Consider the following 21,566-nt stretch of genomic DNA (forward strand, 5'->3'; position numbering starts at 1 on the left):
CTGTCCAACCCATGCAAGCATGGAAAAGTTGATGTTAAAATGATGATGATGGTGGTGGTGATAAATGTATGCATGTTTATATGTGTGTATGTATATGCATATAATTTTGATTTTTAGAACGTAACAGTAGCTTTGGAAAATTTATGGTGCACTGGCAGTTAACCATATACTAGGTCACAATAAGTGGTTCATGCAGCTAATACTATGATTGTCATTATTTCTTTTTTTCTTCTTTCCTCCTCCTCCTCCTTTTCTTCTGTTCCCTCCTCCTCTCTAAAGAAAGGTCACAATATATCTTTTAAGTGACACACTCAGTTTTTTTTTGTTTTATTGCTGTTGTTATTTATTTGGAGGATAAGAAGTAAAATGATATTCTGTTTCTTTTTGAAACCTGATTCCAACTGATAAAGAATCTATGCAAATGTTAGGACCATTTCTCAAATTGCCAGTTTTTTCCTACAACTGAAGTGTTTGAGTTTATACTACACAAATATAATTCCAATTTGAATTTCTTTTTATGCACCTAAAGGCACAGGCAGAGTTGTATGGTTCAGAAGTTTGCTTCCCAACTACATGGTGTCTGGTTCTGTTCCATTGTGTGGTACCTTGGGTTGATGTGTTCTACTATAGCCCTATATCATATATGTTTAGTATTAACTGTCAGAAGAAAAAAAAGAGATCTTCATACCATAATAGAGACTAATGTTATTTTACTTTAGTTGAGTCAGCCTCTAGCTACAAGCAAACAGACCGGGCGTTGTGAGTGTTTATTGAGTGAAAACACCTAAAGCTCCACGAGGCTTGGCAGGGGATGGTGGTGAACCCTGCTGTACTCTTCCACCACAACTTTCTCTCACTCTTACTTCCTGTTTCTGTTGTGCCTGTAATTCAAAGGGTCAGCCTTGTCACACTGAATATCCCCGAGAACTACGTTAAAGGTACACGTGTCTGTGGAGTGCTCAGCCGCTTGCACATTAATTTCACAAGCAGGCTGTTCTGTTGATCGGATCAACTGGAACCCTCTATGTCGTAAGCAACGGAGTGCCAACAACAACAGCTTGATCAGGACTGACCCACGGCTAAACAACAACACCAACAATGATTACAAATATTTTATTTTGGACAAGGAATCAGTGCTTGAGCTAGATATGAACTTAAAATTTTATGACTGTCTCAGTAACTAGTATTGTTTAGATAAAAGGTAAGCCTCAATGTGGTTCCTTGACTTAGTAGAAATAGCAGCCAAATCTTTGTTAGTTTATATCCTATCATATTAAAAAAAAAAGAAAAAGAATACACTGGACAATATTGTATATGGTCACAAAAAGAGTGGATGGTCACAACAGCTGGAACATTTTTGATCATAAATCTGTTGAATCAGGGTTGACCTGGGGCTTAACAACAATCATAATCGCCAAGTTGAAAGTAAATTTTTCTTTAATTCTTTTTGATACCAGTCCACCTGAAACCACCTCTGTTACTAAGATACAAATGACCAGTTTGAAAGGGATCAAAATTCAAACTTTCCATCAATATTTCAGGTTAATTTTAGTGGCCAGCTAGCAGAATCATTAGCACTTCGAGTGAAATACTTAGTGGCATTTCACCTTTCTTCACATTCTGAGTTCAAATCCCACCAAGGTTGACGTTTCCTTTTATCCTTTCAGGTTGATAAAATAAGTACCATTTGAACACTGGGGTCAATGTAATTGACTTATCCCTTCCCCCAAAATTGCTGGCCTAGTGCCAAAATTTGAAATCAATATTTCATGCTTAATAGCAACAAAGTTTTTTACTAAATTTTTCATTAATTTCAATATCTTTCAACAGAAATCATCATCATTATTAACATCATTTAACATCCATGTTCCTTTCTGGCTTGGGTTGGACAGTTTGACAGGATCTGATGGGTCTAAGGTCTACATCATGCTTCAGTGTCTTCTTTTGGCATGGTTTCTACAATTGGATGTCCTTCATAATACATGTACTATGCGTTTTTTTCATGCCACTGGCACAGGTGAAGTGACCATGCAGCCTGCAAGAAGAGGCTTTTTGCTATAGAGGAGCTGCATGACTAAGAGTTAATGGTTTCTTACATTGGTACAGAGCTTGAAATCTTTTCGAAGAATGAGAAAAAAGGGTGGAATTCGGGTTTAAGCACCCCATGTAACCCCTCGTAGTTTCCTTATTTTGGGGAATTTTCTGAAAACTTTTATGAATTTATATTCTACACACAGGAATTTATACAATTATGAAAAAAATTTTTTTTTAACTTTTTAACCCCACCTCCCTCAAATTCTAAACATTCCACTCATTTACAATTTTTTTTCCTTAAATCAGAGTTTAAAATATGGGCAGTCCAAAGTTTTTGCTTAAAAAATCCCAGCAATTGACTACCTTTGAGTGCATCATCATTCCACAAAATGTATTTATGGAGAGAAAAATATTGAAAAACATCAATACGTGTCAGAGTGACAAAGAAACAAGAAAGGAATCAGGTGATCTTGAGATGTGTTAAAAATAACAGCTAAATCGCCTTTAAATCACACAAAAAATTTTTTCCTTTTTTTTTTTTTTTTTTTTTTTTTTTTTTTTTTTTTTGCAATATTGTATGAATTCCCAGGTGTAGAACACAAATTTGCAAAAGTTTTCTGAAAATTTCAAAAAATAAAAACGTTATGAGGGATAAAATAAAAAATAAGTGTTATGAGGGATAAAAAAATAAATAAATAAAAGCGTTATGAGGGATGCTTAAACCAGAATTCCACTGAAAAGAGAACAGTGATGTTCATGCCATTCTTAAGAGCATTGTCACATGCGTCAGTTAAAATAGTTTCAGTCATTAATCAAACAGAACTGTAGGCTCAATTAATCAAGTTACCATCACACAAAGTCACCTATAAAAATTGCTTTGATAAGAGACAATATTAAAAGTATGAGGGCTGAGATTTAACAGGGGGAAACCACCTGCCAATCTTCCCATATAAAATTAACCTTCCTTTCTTCTCTTTGTGTCTCAACCACCACCAGCTATTTAAGTTGATAGGGTTATCAGCTGAAGGGTCATTAGCAGTTCTTATCCACTTGCATAAAGAAAGGACACATTAGATAATGTTGTCCCAGACATGGCCCTAAAAAACCTTGATAAGAAGTTTGCCTCACAACCATGTGGTTTCAGGTTCAGGCCCACCGCATGGTATGGTTCAGTCCTACTGCAAGTATGTTCAACTATAGCCCCAGGCTGACTAAAGCCTTGTGAACAGATTTGATGAAGGAAAACTGAAAGCAGCTTCTTGTACAAGAGGATGCTGAACATTTCCTGGCTTTGGGTAAAAGAACATACCGAAGGATTGGTTAATTATGATTTTATTAAACATATTCCCCTCTCAGATTCACGCACTTATTGTAGCATTCCTTCAGTCTTTCTAAGCTCTGTAAAATAACTTGGAAGATTGGGCCTCCAGCCTGGCCAGCCTTTCACAATACCCTTAAAGCCAGGAACTTTTCGACAACCCCTTGTACATGCATGCATCTATCTATCTATCTATCATCTATCTATCTATCTATCCATCTATTTATCTATCCATCTATCTATCTATTTATCTATCAACAAGTGTGGGTGTGTGTGAGTATGTATGTATCTGTTCTCTTTTGCTTTTTTAATTTAGAAATTTCAACTGGCTACCTGCTTATTAACAAGGTTGTGAAGGAAAGCATCTTGTTTTGTTTGTCACCTTTTAAATCTTAAGAAGTCTTGCAGAGTTTTATAGTTCCAGATATCATGGTCATTTGTAGTGTATGAATTAAGGATTAGTGTTCTCTCTCCAAGAACCCAAGTTCAGCAAGTATGCTTTGGCTGAACTTGGGTTCTTGAAGAAAACGTACATGCATACACATCCATACATGCATACATACATACACACCCAGATAGGTTGCTATACATGTACATTTATGTGTGTGTGTGTGTGTATGCATGTTGCCCTACTTTGACATCATGTGATAGTTGTAAATGAGTGTCACCATCATACAAGTGGTATCGTTCATTTCCAGTCTTCCATAAAAACATGCCCTTCACCTGTTTACTTTGTTTGGAAACAGGTGAGGGTTAGCAAAAGGAAGGGCATCAAGCCATAAAAAAATCTACTTCATTGAATTCTGTCTGATCCATGCAAGCATGGAAACATGGATGTTAAACAATGATGATGATGAGGAAGAGGAGGAGAGCAAAGTCATCAGAATGTTTCATTGTTCTCACTGTCTAAATCCTGCCTCGGTCAAATTTCCATTCAATATTTTAGGGATCAAAAAAAAAAAGGCTGCAAGCTAGCAGAATCATTAGCACTTCAGGCAAAATTCTTAGTGGTGTTTTGTCTGTTTTCACATTCTGAGTTCAAATTCTGCTAAGGTCATCTTTGTTTTACATACTTTTGGGGGTCAATAAAAGAAGTATCAGTTGAATACTGGGGTCAATGTAACTGACTTACCCCTCCCCTAAAGTTGCTGGCCCTGTACCAAAATTTCAAACCAGTATTTTAGAGATCAAGAAAAAAAAACTGATACCAGTACAAAGCAGTTGTTTGACAGAATTGTTATAGGGTCAGAAAAGGCGCCTTGCGACACCCATTCCAACATCGGGCATTCTGAGTACAAAATCTCAGCCAAACTATTATTAGAATGGAGTAATCTCTCTCAGATGACCTAACAAAAAACTTTCAAATCATATGAGTATGATATAAGGAGCATCATTGCATTGTCTAATTTGAGACGGTTGGGAGTAATTATAATGATTTCAAATTTTTGCCACAAGGGCAGCTTGGGGGAGGGGATTGAGTCAATTACATCGACCCAGTGTTTCACTGGTACTTAGTTTATTGACCCCAAAAGGACGAAAGGCAATGTCGACCTTGAGAGTAATAATAATAAGATACAAAAATGTCTTTATTAGCTTTAATTCATTTATATACTCATGTCATATTTAAAGCTTTATTATTTTTATATGTGTGAAATATTGGATTCAAATGTAGGCACAGGACCAGTAATTTTAAGGAAGTGAAGTAAATCGATTACATCGACCTCCAATGCTCAACTGGTACTTATTTTATCCACCCCAAAAGGATGAAAAGCAAAGTCAATCTTGGTAGAATTTGAACTCAGAATGTAAAGGCAGACAAAATGCTGCTAAACATTTTGCCCAGTATGCTTATGATAGTGCCTGCTTGTGGCCTTAATATGTGGGTGAGATTTGGTTTGAAATTGTGACACAAGACCAGCGATTAAGTCGATTCACCACACATACACAGATACCGTTTTACTGGCACTTATTTTATCGACCCTGAAAGGAAGAAAGGCAAAGTCAACCTCAGTGGAATTTGAATGCAGTGTGTAAAAAAAGATAAAATGTTGCTTAGTATTTTGCTAAGGTTCTGCCAGCTTGCTACCTTAATATGTGGGTGAAATATTATTCATAGTTATAATGCTGTTCAGGATATTCAGAATATTAAAGGGAGTTAGTTATAATTTACCTTTGACTAGTTTTATTTTTAATATTTCTAATATAGCATTGTGTGGTTTTCCTTTTTACAGATTTCATTATTGAGGTATTGTTAAATAAGGATATAAAGTTTTGGAAGGATGTTAATTGGTATATTTAGTGTTTGTCTATGTTGTAATATGTGGAGGCGCAATGGCCCAGTGGTTTGGGCAGCGGACTCGCGGTCATAGGATCGCGATTTCGATTCCCAGACCGGGCGTTGGGAGTGTTTATTGAGCGAAAACACTTAAAGCTCCACGAGGCTCCGGCAGGGGATGGTGGCGAACCCTGCTGTACTCTTCCACCACAACTTTCTCTCACTCTTACTTCCTGTTTCTGTTGTGCCTGTAATTCAAAGGGTCAGCCTTGTCACACTGAATATATCCGAGAACTACGTTAAAGGTACACGTGTCTGTGGAGTGCTCAGCCACTTGCACGTTAATTTCACGAGCAGGCTGTTCCGTTGATCGGATCAACTGGAACCCGCGACGGAGTGCCAACAACAACAATCTTGTAATCTATAGGTATATCTATTTATATAGCTCGCCTCGTCTGATGTTAATGGCGAAGAAAAGAAGACAGGTGGGAAGAGTAAAAAAAGCTTACCCACGATAGCACGAAATATTGTTTCTGATTTAAGTACAAAGCCAATAGTCTTTGAGAGCAGTAATACCTAACTTTATCGGCCCCAAAAGCATGAAAAGCAAATTTTACTTCGGCAGGATTTGAACTCGGAATGTAAAGAACAGGAAGCAATATTGCGAAGTATTTTCCCACTGATCTAACGATTCTGCCAGCTCGTCCCACTGTAGATAATAACATTGCATACACGACAGTAGTCAGTCAAATCTGCGACTCCAGTGAGATTCATTGTGTCCGTGTCGTGTACCAAAACCCCGACAGAACATACCCTACCAACGAAAGCATGGCTGGTATCTGTAAACGTATTATTAACACAGTTAATGCACCCAAAGCAATCGGTGCTTACAGGTAAAAACCAACTTAATTTCTTTGGTTAATCATTTGTGAATAGTTAGACAAACGTGTAGAAAGTCTAGGCTAACAACACCCATGTGTATGTGTGTTAAATGGCCAGCTGGGTACATGTCGGTGTCTGCATACTGACAGCCCCTATCGAGTAGACCTATGATTATAGACCCTACAACCATTAGCACCTGCCTTAGTCTAAAAACTGATATCTAGGGCTGCGTTGTAAAGTTGCCAAACCTGAACGTAATCAACGACCTCCAGTACAAAACAGAAGGGACCACATAGAAAAAAACAAACCCTACTGGAATCCCTTAATGTCTTCAAGAATTCTAAATTACAGGATTTTATTGTTTATAAAATGTATTATAAAATGGTAATTAAGTTAGCTTAGCCATAGGTTTCCTCATTGACTTTGCTATGTGTAGAATCTGTTTTATTGTTTATAAAATACGCCAAAGAACAACAATTGACTCAGTTTAATTTATGTAAATAATTTAACTGAAGTTAAAAATGATAATTTATTTGTAAATTGGATGGAGAATGCAACATGTCGTTACCGTTTATCCCTTTCTGTTTTCTGTCCGCGGTCCCGACAACTTTACAATATGCGCTTACAGGTACATGGGTATATATGTTGGGCGGAGATAAAGAATACACATACCACCCGTTTTCAGTGTAACTGGGTGTGCATATATGTTTTACCTTCGCCCCAAGATGTAGTAAAATATCAATAAATGTTAAAATTACGCTCCTTTACTGTCCTTGAAACAAAAGGAAATTGACCTTAATACATTACCCGTCTTTAAAATTTTAATAATTACGCCTTATTTATAATGTTTATGAAAGAAAAGGAGAAACTTTCTTTCTATTTTATTTCAATTAAGGAAGTTCTAAAAGTTTTCAACTTCGCATTGAGGACTGTAACTCTGTAGGGAAAATCGGCATTACACAATAAACTACCCAAAGTTGAGTACCCCACTCGACTTTGCTCCTTCGTAAGTTTCTTAAAAATAGATACTTTCTAATGAAATTTTGCAGGAAAGTGTTTTTGATGGTATAGATTATGATTATGTTAATGAAATTTAGAAAAAAAAAATGGAAGAGTCTTTGATCGTTTTTCCTCTTTCGGCTCGTATTCATTACTGCCAATTTCCGCCAACTTTTGCATTTTTTTTCATTTATTAGAATTATGTTTGAAACCTAAACAATACATAATGTAAAAACTCGAAGACATATTTCTGTAATATTTCATTCAAAAATAAAAATTTCTCCGAAAATCACAAGGAAACAAAAGTCGGATGGAAAGGGGACACCAACCTGTAGTTAATGATAGAAATTCTAGGTTAAAAGGGTACATACAGGGTAAAAGGTGAAATGGTATTTTAGAGTAAAAAGAAGTATTTATTTTAAAACTCGTTATTATATTTCAATACTCAATTAGAAGTTACAATATTATATATATATATATATATATATATATATTTATATTAACTGCTAAACCTGTCCACGTATGTATGTTGTGTGTGTTTGCTTCGGAATAAAGCGTTAGACTTGTACAGAGCGTGGTAGGAAATTAAATAAATGATAACTGAGCTTCTGTTTAGAACAGGGGGGTTCTCACCTATTTTATTCTAGTGGACCACCATAGCCATTTATTGTTTAAAAAACTATTGTGTCTGGGGAGAGTTATAATTATTTAACACACCGGTTCGATTTCCACTCATTTACTTTTTTTTTTCTTCTAAAAATTTCGTTGCGTCTTGCAACGAAAATTTTAGAAAAAAATAAGTAAATGAGTGGAAATCGAACTGGTGAGTGTGTTAAATAATAAGGCACGAAAAGAGAATGACTCCCCTCAGACACAATAAAATATGCTTCAACACACGAATTCACATAAAGAGTCTTGCAAACCAAATACAATAACGGTTTAAAAACTAGTTTTGGAGAAACTTCTTTCAAAAATTCCTGTTTTGCTTATCACATATTCATTCACTTGTTGAACTATGATAAACGTTAGAGAAAGAAACCTAGCTGTCTTTTGTAATACATGCCAATACATACATCTAAAGCAAAATTTTTTCAGTAACCCTTAAAATACTATTGTGTTTCCTCAATTTACTATTTTGCTTGTGTGGACCCCCAAAAATCTTATATGGACCCCAGTTGAGAACCACTGGTTTAGAAGGAAGCTATAAGGTAATGCACAAGCACTCAGCTCTGGATGCACTCTGCTTTGGATTAACCATTAAGCAAAATAAGCATGTGTTTAGGACATCAAGGGAGTGGGGCACCACAGAAATGGTAAATGGTTTACGACACAAAAGAAATCACTTTAAACTTGCTGAAATAATATCGGGATGCCTTATCTCTACTAAGTATAGAAGCAGATATGTTATGAAAGATTGTGAGGACCTGATCAAAGACTTTGCAATTAATAAGTAGGAGAGATCTTTCCAAATATAAATAAAGTGGAAGTATACAAAAATAAACATTATTTTCCATCTTAATGTTAATTTTGTTTCATTTAAAAAATTTATCTTATAGGCGTAGGAGTGGCTGTGTGGTAAGTAGCTTGCTTACGAACCACATGGTTCCGGGTTCAGTTCCACTGCATGGCACCTTGGGCAAATGTCTTCTACTATAGCCTTGAGCCGACTAAAGCCTTGCGAATGGATTTGGTTGACGGAAACTGAAAGAAGCTCGTCGTATATATATATATATATATATATATATATATCTGGATATACTATAGAAAGCCAGAAAACTACAGTATTCATCTCAAGAAAGTATCTCATATAGATGTATAGTGCTAAAAAGCTCCGAAGTATATCAGTAGTAAATATAAAATGTCTAGCTGTATCTGGGTCTCTGCTTCTTTGAATGGCATCAGTAGCTACTATCCGCTAGCAACCCACATGCTTAGACAACTTTAGCTTCTACTGTTATCTTTTATATTTTACTTGTTTCACCCATTTCACTGTAGCCATGCTGGGGCACCACTTTGAAGAATTTTAGTCTAACTTATCAACTCCAGTACTTATTTTTTTTTTTTGTAAAGCCTGGTACTTTATTCTATCAGATTCTTTTGCTAAACCACTAAGTTACAGGGATGTAAACACACCAACACTGGTTGTCAAGCGGTGGTGAAGAACAAACACCTACACAAAGACTCACACACACATATACATATGATAGGCTTCTTTCAGGTTCCGTCCACCAAATCCACTCACAAGGCAGCCCAAAGTGATAGTAGAAGAGACTCACCCAAGGTACCATGCAGTGGAACTGAATCCAGAACCATAGAGTTGGGAAATAAACCACACAGCTACAGTGATTAGCAAATCTAAGTGCTGCAAATAGTGATAGAAGCAGCGTTAGTTCAAAATAGCATTCTATATATCCAGATTAAATCAAATATACAGAATGCTGTTTTGAACTAATATTTCCTCTGCTGTTAATAACAAAAGAAAAAAGTATTTCTACCATTTGGGAGATTAAAAAATTCTTTTTCAACAAGGGTTAGTATTGCATAGTAAATGTCACAAGGTTGTTTGTTGTCTCTTGCTAGTTAAACCATTTTGTAGTGTTTTTGTCATCTGTAGGGGAACGGTGAGATGAAATTATCAGTTTTACATAAGTAGAAATGTCTAGAGCTGTTGTTCTCAACCATTTTTTACCTATTTCACCATTTGAATCCTATTTCACTCAGGTGAACTCCAATAGCCATTCATTTTTTTTTTAATCATATTATATTTTCATCATTAAATATTGTTAGGTATTGTATAAAAAATTTTAATATTTTGTATATTGTAGAAATATAACCTATTTATTCCAAATAAATTTTAACAACAGAATCCTATTTGGACTCCAAGGGCCTTATGGACCCCAATTGAGAACCACTGCTCTATAGGGTTGGGGACATTGATAAAATAAGAAAAATTATATTTTCTAAAAGTTTCACTAAAATTACTTTGGAACGTCGCATATTGGTGAGTCTGACTCATCATACATGATAAACAAAAGACTGACACCCAGTCTGCAAACCAGGCTTGATTTCACTTGCACCGAAGAATTTTTATATTGAAACAGAGCCTTAGCCCCTTAGCATTCAGATTATTCTGTCAAATGAAATGCTTATTTATTCACATTGTTTTGAATTAATCATGCATCATCTTGTAGCTTTGAGATTTTTACGATGTGGTTGCTTAGTTTTAGAAGGACAATGTAGGTAGGTGTGACAGGCTACATTTGGCTGGTTTGAACATAAAACAGGTTGAATATTTAGGCCAGATATAGCTGGTTTGATTGCTAGAGGGTTAAACCAGTGTATGAGAGGTATAGTATAGTCAGTTCATATCTAGGGTAAACACTTGCATGCTGCAGATGCTGCTGTACTCCTTCTCCAAATGCAGGAGTTAATGTCTCATCAGGTGGTGAAGCAGTTCTGTGGGTGTTTTAGCAAAATGCTTAGTAACATTTCATTCGTCTTTATGTTCTGAGTTCAAATTCAGCTGAGGTTGACTTTACCTTTCATCCTTTCAGGGTTGATAAAATAAGTACCAGCTAAGCACTGGGATCAATGTAATCAACTTCCTCACCCCTGAAATTGCTGGCATTGTGCCAATATTTTCATTTCCCTCCGTCTTCTGGGTACATGGCCTATCACTTAAATATCAGTGAAGTTCAACTCCTCAGTTGTAATCTTTGACTATGGGTTATGATTAATGTTTGGGTTAAGAAATGATTGTGCCCGCATGGTTGTTTTGTGACAGTGTTTTTTGCAAGAATTTCCTTGAGATACACCATGTGTATCTCAGTTTTTAGATGAGATAAACTATATCCTTGCGTGTCACAAAGAGGCAGGTGAAAGGGTTGGTGTCAGAAAGGATAGGTAGCCATGAAACACAGTTTCAAAAAGTCCCCTCCAACTCATGGCAACATGGAAAAGCAGGCATAGAAATTATCTGCATTAAAGTCAGAACCACTTTATGTAAAACCCATCTCTTATTTCATTATTGTGATAATTACAAATTAGTTGTACCTGCTTTATCTCTGTTAGTTAAACTGATTTTTAAAATTGGGTTCTAACCAGCTTCTTTATCAGTTCCAGTTCTTATTTTTCTTTAGCTTATCGGTACTGTCAACTGCAAACCTATGACCTTGATCTAGCAACAAAACCTGTATATAGTTGCTTGACCTGCTTAGCAGTATTTCGTCTGCCGTTACGTTCTGAGTTCAAATTCTGCCGAGGTCAACTTTGCCTTTCATCCTTTCAGGGTTGATTAAATAAGTACCAGTTACGCACTGGGATCTATATAATCGCCTTAATCCGTTTGTCTGTCCTTGTTTGTCCCCTCTATGTGTAGCCCCTTGTGGGCAGTAAAGAAATAAGAAACGTTAGCACACAAGGCAAAAACTTTGCGGCATTTCGTCTGTTTTTACATTCTGAGTTCATATTCCACCGAGGTTGACTTTGCCTTTCATCATTTCGAGGTCTATAAATTAAGTACGAGTTGCGTATTGGAGTCGATCTAATCGACTGGCCCCCTCCCCAAAAATTTCATGCCTTGTGCCTAGAGTAGAAAAGAATATTTGTATGTCTATATCATTTTCTTCTTTTTATATATCAATTTTTCCTTTCCTTCTTTCCCTTCTCTTTTTTCTTTTTTTCCTTTCTTCACTTTCCTTTTCTTTATCTTTTACTTTCTCTTCTCCCTCTTTCATTATTTCTATCTCTCTTTCCCTTTCTTTCGTTCGTTTTTTATTGTTCTTTCTCTTTGTCTTCTTTTAATACTTTATTCTCTCTCTCTTTATGTCTTTAACATTTGACAGCAGGAAAAAAATAATCTTTTATTTCTCAGATAAAAAATACTGCTAACAGATTTCTATCTCCTCACATTACCAAAATATATTCCAATTATATTTTCACTGTTCCTATTTATGACTATGTTGATTACAGCCAGTGACCAAAGAGGAAGCAAAGCCAAAATTTCTTGGTTCCACTAATTCTACATTCTGGTGTGTTTTTTCCGCTATTATAATTACTTTTTGAGAGGAAATAACCTGAAATGAGATATTTAGTGTGTGTGTGTGTGTGTGTTAAGTTCCAGGTCAACTCTGATCAACAAAGTTCATGATCAAAGGCAATCTAGTCGTGGCCACTCCATCTGCTTAAGGGTATTTCTAGGACAACATTATCCAATGTGTCCTTTTGTATTTAAAATGGTTAGATGTGATTGAAATTGGCTGATTTCATATGCATTTAATTGTTGTTGCATTGAGTGCGATTTGAGGGAAATTTAGCTTCTATTTCTTGTTAAGAACTTAGTATTCCAGTTAAAGAGTTTATGGACTAGGTGATGTTTACCATAATTGAACAGTCCATGTGCAATCAATGGACAATTATTGGAGGACTTTTTAAAATGAATGTATTATATGTTTTTTTTTTAATGTCTTATCCTTGAGGCAAGTCTGTAGTTTCACCATAGTGTTTATTTTTACAATACAAATATTTTTCCAGTAACCAAGTCTTGGTCTCACTACTGTCTAGTGAAATTATTCTCCTAGTACAAACTGTTGTTGGCACTCCATCGCTTACGACGTCGAGGGTTCCAGTTGATCCGATCAACGGAACAGCCTGCTCGTGAAATTAACGTAGTTCTCGGGGATATTCAGCGTGACACAGTGTGATAAGGCTGACCCTTTGAATTACAGGCACAGCAGAAACAGGAAGTAAGAGTGAGAGAACGTTGTGGTGGAAGAGTACAGCAGGGTTCGCCACCATCCCCTGCCGGAGCCTCGTGGAGCTTTAGGTGTTTTCGCTCAATAAACACTCACAACGCCCGGTTTGGGAATCGAAACCGCGATCCTATGACCGCAAGTCCGCTGCCCTAACCACTGGGCCATTGCGCCTCCACTAGTACAAACTACTACCAAGATATCAAGAGGAATAATTTATCTCTCGAGTTATTTATTTGATTCCATCTATCTGATATCTGCAAGGTTACAAAATTTCTACTCCTTATTCTTGCCAAGCACTTCAGTCTTCCTCCTCACCCCACCTCTCTCGTACCACATCCTGGAAATATGCAACAGTGTGTCCAGTGCCGGATTTAGGACAACTGAGGCCCTGTGCTAGTTAAGTTATAAGGTCCCTTACTTAGACAGGGCCCCTTACATGGACGGCCCCGTTGACTAGGGGCCCCTGGTCATTGAGGTCCTGTGCTTAAGTACACCTAAGCACAATGGTAAATCCAGCACTGAGTGTGTCCCATTCCAGTGAAGGACAATCTCTGATTCTCTCCTATCATTCAATTCCACTTACTTACAAAATTACAAACTTCCTAGAAGCAGCCATTAACTACAACCTTCTCTAACCCCTTGTGTCTTTTTCTTTACTTCATGGCTACTGGAGACACTTTCTCCTGTATCTATCACTCATCAGTGGGCCCTTGCCCTTGAGAAATATGGAGAAAGCAATATTGTTGCATTCGCTATTAGCAAAAAAATGTCTGACATGTGAATTTCATGGCAAAACTGCCTGCTAAGGCCTCCTTTCACCTCTCATCACTGCGATTGGTGGCTTCCTATCAGAACATATCATTAAGGTATGTGCTGATAGCTAGGTCTTTCTCTCTCTCTCTCTCTTTGCTTATTTTTTATCTGTTTATTCAAACCAACCAACCATTCATCTATCCAACCATCCATTCAGCCAACCAACCATCCAACCAACATGCTTCACACCACACCACTGACACAATGAAATCTTGATAAATTCCTCTAATGGAGTCTTGCCAATACTATCTCCTTCTACAACACAACAAAAGCAATTGCCATTCAAATCAAGAAACATTATCTCACTCCTACCCTACATCATGCAGGAACAGCACTCTCCTAGAACCCTCAAGGTCACTAGCTACACACCCAATAAAAGTACATGTACACTATACAGGGTGGCCCAAAAGTAAGTTTACAGTTATCATGTAGGCACTTTAAATTTCTTGTAAAACATTTTATTACATTTAAATTTCTATCTTACAAACTGAAAAAGGAGCTTGACAAAATTAACTAAATTAGCATAGAATAATGGGTTCATATCTTTTTTATAATTAAGATCTAAACTGTTAATATATGAATGCGAAAGAGATAGTTGAATAACTGTAAGCCTACTTTTGGGCTACTTTGTATAGATAAAATGGCATCATAAACACCAGCCTTCCTCTTTTGGGTCAGAAAGCACTTCAGCCCCCACCACTCTCTCTCAACAACAGCTAATACATTCTAGAAAGTTCAGTTGAGATTCACAATGAGGTATTCTTCTACATCTATATATATATTCCTTTATTTTTGTTTCAGTCATTTGACTGTGGCCATGTTGGAGCAAATCAACCCCAGGACTTTTCTTTTTAAGCCTGGTACTTATTCTATCAATCTCATTTGCCAAACTGCTAAGTTATAGGGACATAAACACATCAATACTGGTTGTCAAGCAATGATGGGAGGACAAACAAAAACACACACACACACATATACGATGGGCTTCTTTCAGTTTCCATTTACTAAATCCATTCAGAAGGTTTTGGTTGGCCTTACTGACAGCATCTCTGTACATGGCTTGTACAGCTCTCACTAACCATTCATCTATCCCTAGTTTCTGCAATGACCACCAGATAAGGGATTGGGGGACCCTGTCAAAGGCTTTCTCCATGTCAATGAAAGCCAGGTACGGAGGTTTATCTTTGGCTAGGTATTTCTCCTGAGGCTGTCTCACAAGGCATTGGTTGGCTCAAGGCTATAGTAGAAGACACTTGCCCAAAAGTGCCATGCAGTGGGACTAAACCCAGAGCAATGTAGTTAGGAAGCAAGCTTCTTACCAACATTTTTTCATTACTGTGAAGAAAAAATATTGGAATTTTTAAAACCTTAAATTAAGCTTTAAGATATACATTTTAACACTGAAAATTTGATTTATTTTTGTATTAAATAGATACTTGAGAAATAGTGATAGTTTTTTAACTTTTTATATTAAACTATAAGAAATGAGTGATTATGGAGAAACAAGAAAGAAATTGTGAATGTGGATTAACATAAGAAAATATACATTTTCAGTTGTTCATGAAACATCTAGGTTTTCTCATAACACTTGAGTTGTCAGCCCATTTTAATAATAATAATGATGATTATAATAATAATAAAATAATCCTTTCACAAGGCCTGAAATTTTGTGAACGTAGATAGTCAATTCAGTTGATCTCAGTTGATACTTACTGTATTGATCTTGAAAGGATGAAAGGCAAAGTTGACCTCAGCAGAATTTGAACTCAGAAGAAATGTCACTAAGCATTTTGCCTTGATGCACTAATGATTCTATCGGTTTGCTGCCTTCATAATAATAATCCTTTCTTCTATAGACACAATAAACGGCAGGTAAGTAACTATGACTCTCTTAAGGTAGCCAAAAATAAAAATAATAGTAATAATAATACGGTTTCAAATTTTTGGTACAAAACCAGCAATTTTAGGAGAGGCAACATGGTCAGTATTGACTCCTAGGGGTCTATGTATCTATCCAAAAAATCAGTAAACAACCTTTAACAACTTGAACTATTAACAAACTGAATTTGGAAGAGTTTTGTAATTTAAGGCTAAATTCACAAATTTGCATCCAAATATTGCTGCAATAACTATATTCACCAAACACATATTTCAACTATATAAATATGTGACTGAATTGTTCTTTATCAATTGCATTAAGTATTCTCATTAAATTTCTTTTAATATTTCTAATAATAGTAATGATACAAAAAAACAAAGGAATTATTGTTTTTAAATCAATAAATGTTTTATTAATTATACTTCTTAATTTAATTTTAGAAATTACATGATAGGTGTTAAGTTATCAAAGGTTCTATAATATATATATATATACAAGAAGTTTGCTGACCCCCAGTTTAGAATATGACCTTCAGCAGAGTTTCTCCTGAAGAAATTGGTAGAATCCATAGTGTTAGATGCTGTTCTAGATTGATGATTGTTTAATATATTCGGTTATTAATATTCCTGTCTTGTCTACTCTTTTATAATTACATGTATTATCATTTTAGCCAAGCTGTAGTGGTTGATAAAACTATGTATGTCTCAGGACAGCTTGGTCTTAATCCTACCACCATGGAGTTTCCTTCCAACAATGCTGCTGAACAAGCTGACCAGGTATGTTTTCTTATTCTAGCATGGGTTAGATGAGAATATATTATTATTGTTGTTGTTGTTTTACAGCTGGTTTTCCTTCTTGTCTCTAATCCATGTCTGTTTTTCAAGGAAGAGATGTCTTATTTCATTCTTACACAAAGGCACAAACCCAGTGGGTGATTTGTTGGCAGGAGAAATGATAACATCTCATACTGATATCTACCAAACTGATAACAATCTATGCGATGCATGCAGAACAGTGAGAATCAAAACAATAATATATCTATTAATTCTCCATAATATATTTTTCATTATACAAGTTGAATTTTTCAGCCCAAAGTTTACAGTCAAAACGTTTTAGGTTGACTTCTACACCAAGACAACTTTAGAGAATCAAAAATTCCATGTTAAATGCAGTAGGATTTGTAAAGATAGTGATACTGTTTAAATATTTGCACATGTTTACACTATATTTTATGTCGACTTATATACTGGAAAATATGGTACATTCTGATAAATTTTAATGTGAATATACTGATCACTGTTGTTTTACATCATCAGAAATCATGCCCTGCCTTTTAATACAATATCATCTAAAGCAGGGATTCTCAACCATTTTTTCTCTATAGACCCCTTCGATTACTATTTAATTCTGGTGGATCCCCCATAGTCATTTGATGTTTTATAGAAACTTCTTTTAAAATTCCTATTTTGTTTTTCATACAATTTGTGTAGCTTGAACTATGTAAAATATTAAAGAAAGAAACCTAGCTGTTTCTTCCAATACATACATCTAAAGCAAAATTTTTTCAGGGGCCCTTAAAATACTATTGTGGATCCCCAATTTATCATTATAAGGACCCCCACCGAATCTAGTATGGACCCTCAGTGGCTATGTAGACCTCGGTTGAGAACCACTGATCTAAGAGCTGTAATTCATCATGACATATTTTGCTTATATCTTATATTTATCATAGCATTTATATTGTATTCTGTAATTATCAATTTTCAATCTTAATGAGAATCCAATGAAAATACTTAAGATTTCAATTTGGCAATTTCATGATTCTTTACAGGCTCTCAAAAATATGTCTGCAATTCTCAAAGAGGCTGGGGCTTCCCTAAACAATGGTAAGTGAATTATTTTCCTTTTTTTTTTAATCAGTAAAGGTGCATGACCTGGTAGTTTGGGTGTTGCATTCACAGTATTAAGATTGTGGTTTCAGTTCCTAGACTGGCTGGCATGTTGAGTTCTTGAGCAAAAGGTTTCCTATAACTTTGCATCAGTCCACTCAGCTGTAAATGACTCTCAGTAACAGCTGGGAAGTTAACCTTGCAATAGACTGGCATTCTGTGCTGGAGTTGTAATCCTAGTCATTTATACATCATGAAAACCAAATTGAGTTCTGGCCTTTGCGAATCTTAGGCACATGACTACTAGGCTAAGTCTACTTAATTAGTTTCTTCATCATCATCATCGTCATCATTTAGCATCTATTTTCCATGCTAACATGGGTAAGACAGCTTGACTGGAGCTGGTAAACTGGAGAGCTGCACTGGGCTTCAACCTGTTTTGACTTGGTTTCTACAGCTAGATGCCCTTCCTAATGCTAACCACACCACAGATTGTACTGAGTGCCTTTTATGTGTCACCAGCACGGGTGCCTTCTACGTGCCACTGGCATCGGTGCCTTTTAGGTGTCACCAGCACGGCTGCCTTTTATGTGTTTATGGCATGGGTACCTTTTATGTGCCACCAGCACTAGCCACAACTACAATTAGCTTCACATGTCTTCTCAAGCACAGCAAGTCGCATGAAATATCAATGTGAATATAAACTACGCAGATTAACAAAACAGTTGTCTTTACATGCAACCACCGATTTAACATTGTGATATCAATGACTGATCCTCATTTTACGTAAAATAGTAGCTGAACGGAGAATATAAAGGGACGTAACTCTAGTATTTTGTGCTTTATTTATTCCGCCATCCACCGTCCTATTTATACATTATAGAGCTTTTTGATTTCTATTTTATTTATATATTATAATGAAAATAATGTGCATTTCATCCAAAACTTTACGATGTAATTCTCTTTATTATTTCAGTTGTGAAGACCACAGTCCTCTTGGCTGACATTAACGACTTCCAAGCAGTTAATGAAATCTACTCAAAATGTAAGTATATCAAAGACTCTTCTACTGTTTTAAACCAGTGGTTATTAATATGGGTGGTAGCACCTCTTCGAGGGTATAGTAAGCTGACAAGGAGGTAACAAATGTCAAGGGATGTATTGGCTGTGAGTTTTCTTAAAAATAAAATATATAAACCAGGTGCAATTCATTGTCATCAACAAAATTTAACATCTGTTTTCCATGCCAGCATGGGTTGGACAGGAAACTAGCAAGGTCGTGGGCCGCACCAGGTTCCATAGTCTGTTTTGGCTTGGTTTCTACGGTTGGATGCTCTTTCTAACATCAACCACTCCACAGAGTGTACTGGGTGCTTTTTATGTGGCACCAGCACCAGTGCTTTTTTCATGGGACCAGCACCTACACCAATGCTCTTTATGCAGCGCCTTGGTTTTAGGGTTCCAATTCTGTTGCGGTGGGCAGGTCTTCTCAAGTGCAGCTATGCACCACATATCTCAGTCTCCCGTCATCTCCTTTTTAAGGTTCAGTGTTTTGAGACTGGCCTTCAATACTTCGTCCTATATCTTCCTGGGTCTCCCTCTTTCACAACTTCCCTCTACTGGCTTTCTTTAATAATTTCCATGAAAATTTAATATAAAAGATATTTATTCCATGCAGATATCTAAAAAGAAGAACATACTATTATACTATAAGAAAATATAGATTGTAAGGCACAGTGCAAAATTAACATCTGCTTGATTAACATAATTTGTTGGGATTTTTTCTTGGGGGTACAAACAATGGAAAGGGTTACTTGTGAAATGCCATTGAATGAGAGAGGGCACTGAACTACAGAAAGTTGAGAACTACTGTTTTAGACTATGGCAGCCAAAAGAGTCATCAAGTCAAATCTCAGTTATTGTGTTGTGTTATGTTCCTGCTCCAATACTTAATTCATGCTACTTTAGCAGGGCTTGCGGGGACGAAATCCCTGCTACTGGTGTTGGGGGAAAATGTGGGGAGGTGAATAAGAGATACTACAATACTGTTATGAAATTTCTGTTTTAGATTTTGCTGGAACTGACTTTCCTGCCAGAGCAGCTTATCAAGTTGGTAATTTACCAAAGGTAAATTTTTGATTTTTATTTGAAATTGATACCTGGAGAGATTATTATTCTTTTAAATTCTTGTCTATATTTAATTGTAATTAAAATAACACCCAGAATCCATGGAATCTTTACACTGCTTTGCAACCAATGCTGGTGTGTTTACATTCCTGTAACTTAGCAGTTTGGCAAAAAAACACCAATAGAATAAGTACCAGGCTGGGGTTGATTCATTCAACTAAAATTCTTCAAGGTGGTACCCCAGCATGGCCACAGTCTAATGTCTGAAACAAGTAAAAGATAAAAGATTTAAAAGTAGGATGTGATTCAAAGGATAATTGATTACTATTTCTTACAATTCAAATGACCATAGCAAGACTTCTGCATCCATTCATCAGATAATGTTATGGTTGATGGGACATCATTCATTAGCTCAGTTAATCCAGTATAAACTGATTTGTAGCAGGCAGTAGCTGAAATAGAGCAGATGTAAGCTGGGTCACAGCTGCATATATTTAAAGTATGTTAGTTATCTGTGGAATAGATGTTAGCTAGGACACGACTTTAACTCTATTTAGCTCTAAGTCTTAAATTAGCACTGTAAAATGCAGTCACCAGTATAAAAGATAATATTGATAGTAGTTATATGATCAGTAGTACTAAACAAATATTTCCCTGGTTGTGGATTCTAATGTAAATAATTGGCTGGAATGTTACTGGCACTCCTAACCACAATCTTAGTGAATAAAAATTCTTTTCTGCACAAGGCACAAAATTTTGGGGGAAGGGGCCAGTTGATTATATCCACCTCCAGTATGCAACTGGTACTTAATTTATTGACCCTGAAAGGATGAAAGGCAAAGTCAACCTCGGCAGAATATGAATCCAGAACATTAAAGACAGGTGAAATACCGCTAAGCATTTCACCCGGTGTGCTAATGCTTCTGCCAGCTTGCTACCTTCTTAGTGAATAAATATTCATCATCATCATCGTTTAACGTCCGCTTTCCATGCTAGCATGGGTTGGACGATTTGACTGAGGGCTGGTGAACCAGATGGCTACACCAGGCTCCAATCTGATTTGGCAGAGTTTCTACAGCTGGATGCCTTCCTAACGCCAACCACTCCGAGAGTGTAGTGGGTGCTTTTACGTGCCACGGGCATGAAGGCCAGTCAGGTGGTACTGGCAACGGCCACACTCAAAACGGTGTATTTTACGTGCCACCTGCACAGGAGCCAGTCCAGCGGCACTGGCAACGATCTTGGTCGAATGTCTTTACACGTGCCAGGAAAGCAAATATTAAATATATTAAAGCAAGACATAATGATAGCTAAAAGAATATTTTAAAAAAGTACAAAAATCATAGAATTTCCTACATGTACAAAAAAAAAAAATATGCTTGAACTTGTTAAATATCTCAATCAATAGCAAAGACCATTGATTATTGAATATAACGTTTGATCTGCATCACGTTTGTTTGTTTTTTTAGGTGCAGATGTGGCTGTGTGGTAAGAAGCTTGGTTCCTAACTACATAGTTCCAAGTCCAGTCCCACTGCATGGCTCCTTGGCAAGTGTCTTTTACTATAGCCTTGGGCTGACCAAAGCCTTGTGAGTGG

General features: G+C 36.4%; 1 protein-coding gene across 1 annotated transcript in view; it reads left to right on the forward strand.

Annotated features, from left to right (window-relative positions):
- The first annotated feature begins 6,130 nt into the window (after window positions 1-6,130).
- Window positions 6,131-21,566, forward strand: part of LOC106870597 (2-iminobutanoate/2-iminopropanoate deaminase) — an 18,424-nt gene continuing 2,988 nt past the window's right edge. The window contains exons 1-5 of the mRNA XM_052970729.1: window positions 6,131-6,520; window positions 16,624-16,729; window positions 17,785-17,839; window positions 18,819-18,887; window positions 19,911-19,969. Of these exons, the coding sequence (XP_052826689.1) occupies window positions 6,456-6,520; window positions 16,624-16,729; window positions 17,785-17,839; window positions 18,819-18,887; window positions 19,911-19,969 (354 nt within the window). The 5' untranslated portion in view covers window positions 6,131-6,455. The remainder of the gene's footprint in view (window positions 6,521-16,623; window positions 16,730-17,784; window positions 17,840-18,818; window positions 18,888-19,910; window positions 19,970-21,566) is intronic.

The sequence above is a fragment of the Octopus bimaculoides genome, chromosome 9, assembly GCF_001194135.2.
Source record: "Octopus bimaculoides isolate UCB-OBI-ISO-001 chromosome 9, ASM119413v2, whole genome shotgun sequence".
Lineage (NCBI taxonomy): Eukaryota > Metazoa > Mollusca > Cephalopoda > Octopoda > Octopodidae > Octopus > Octopus bimaculoides.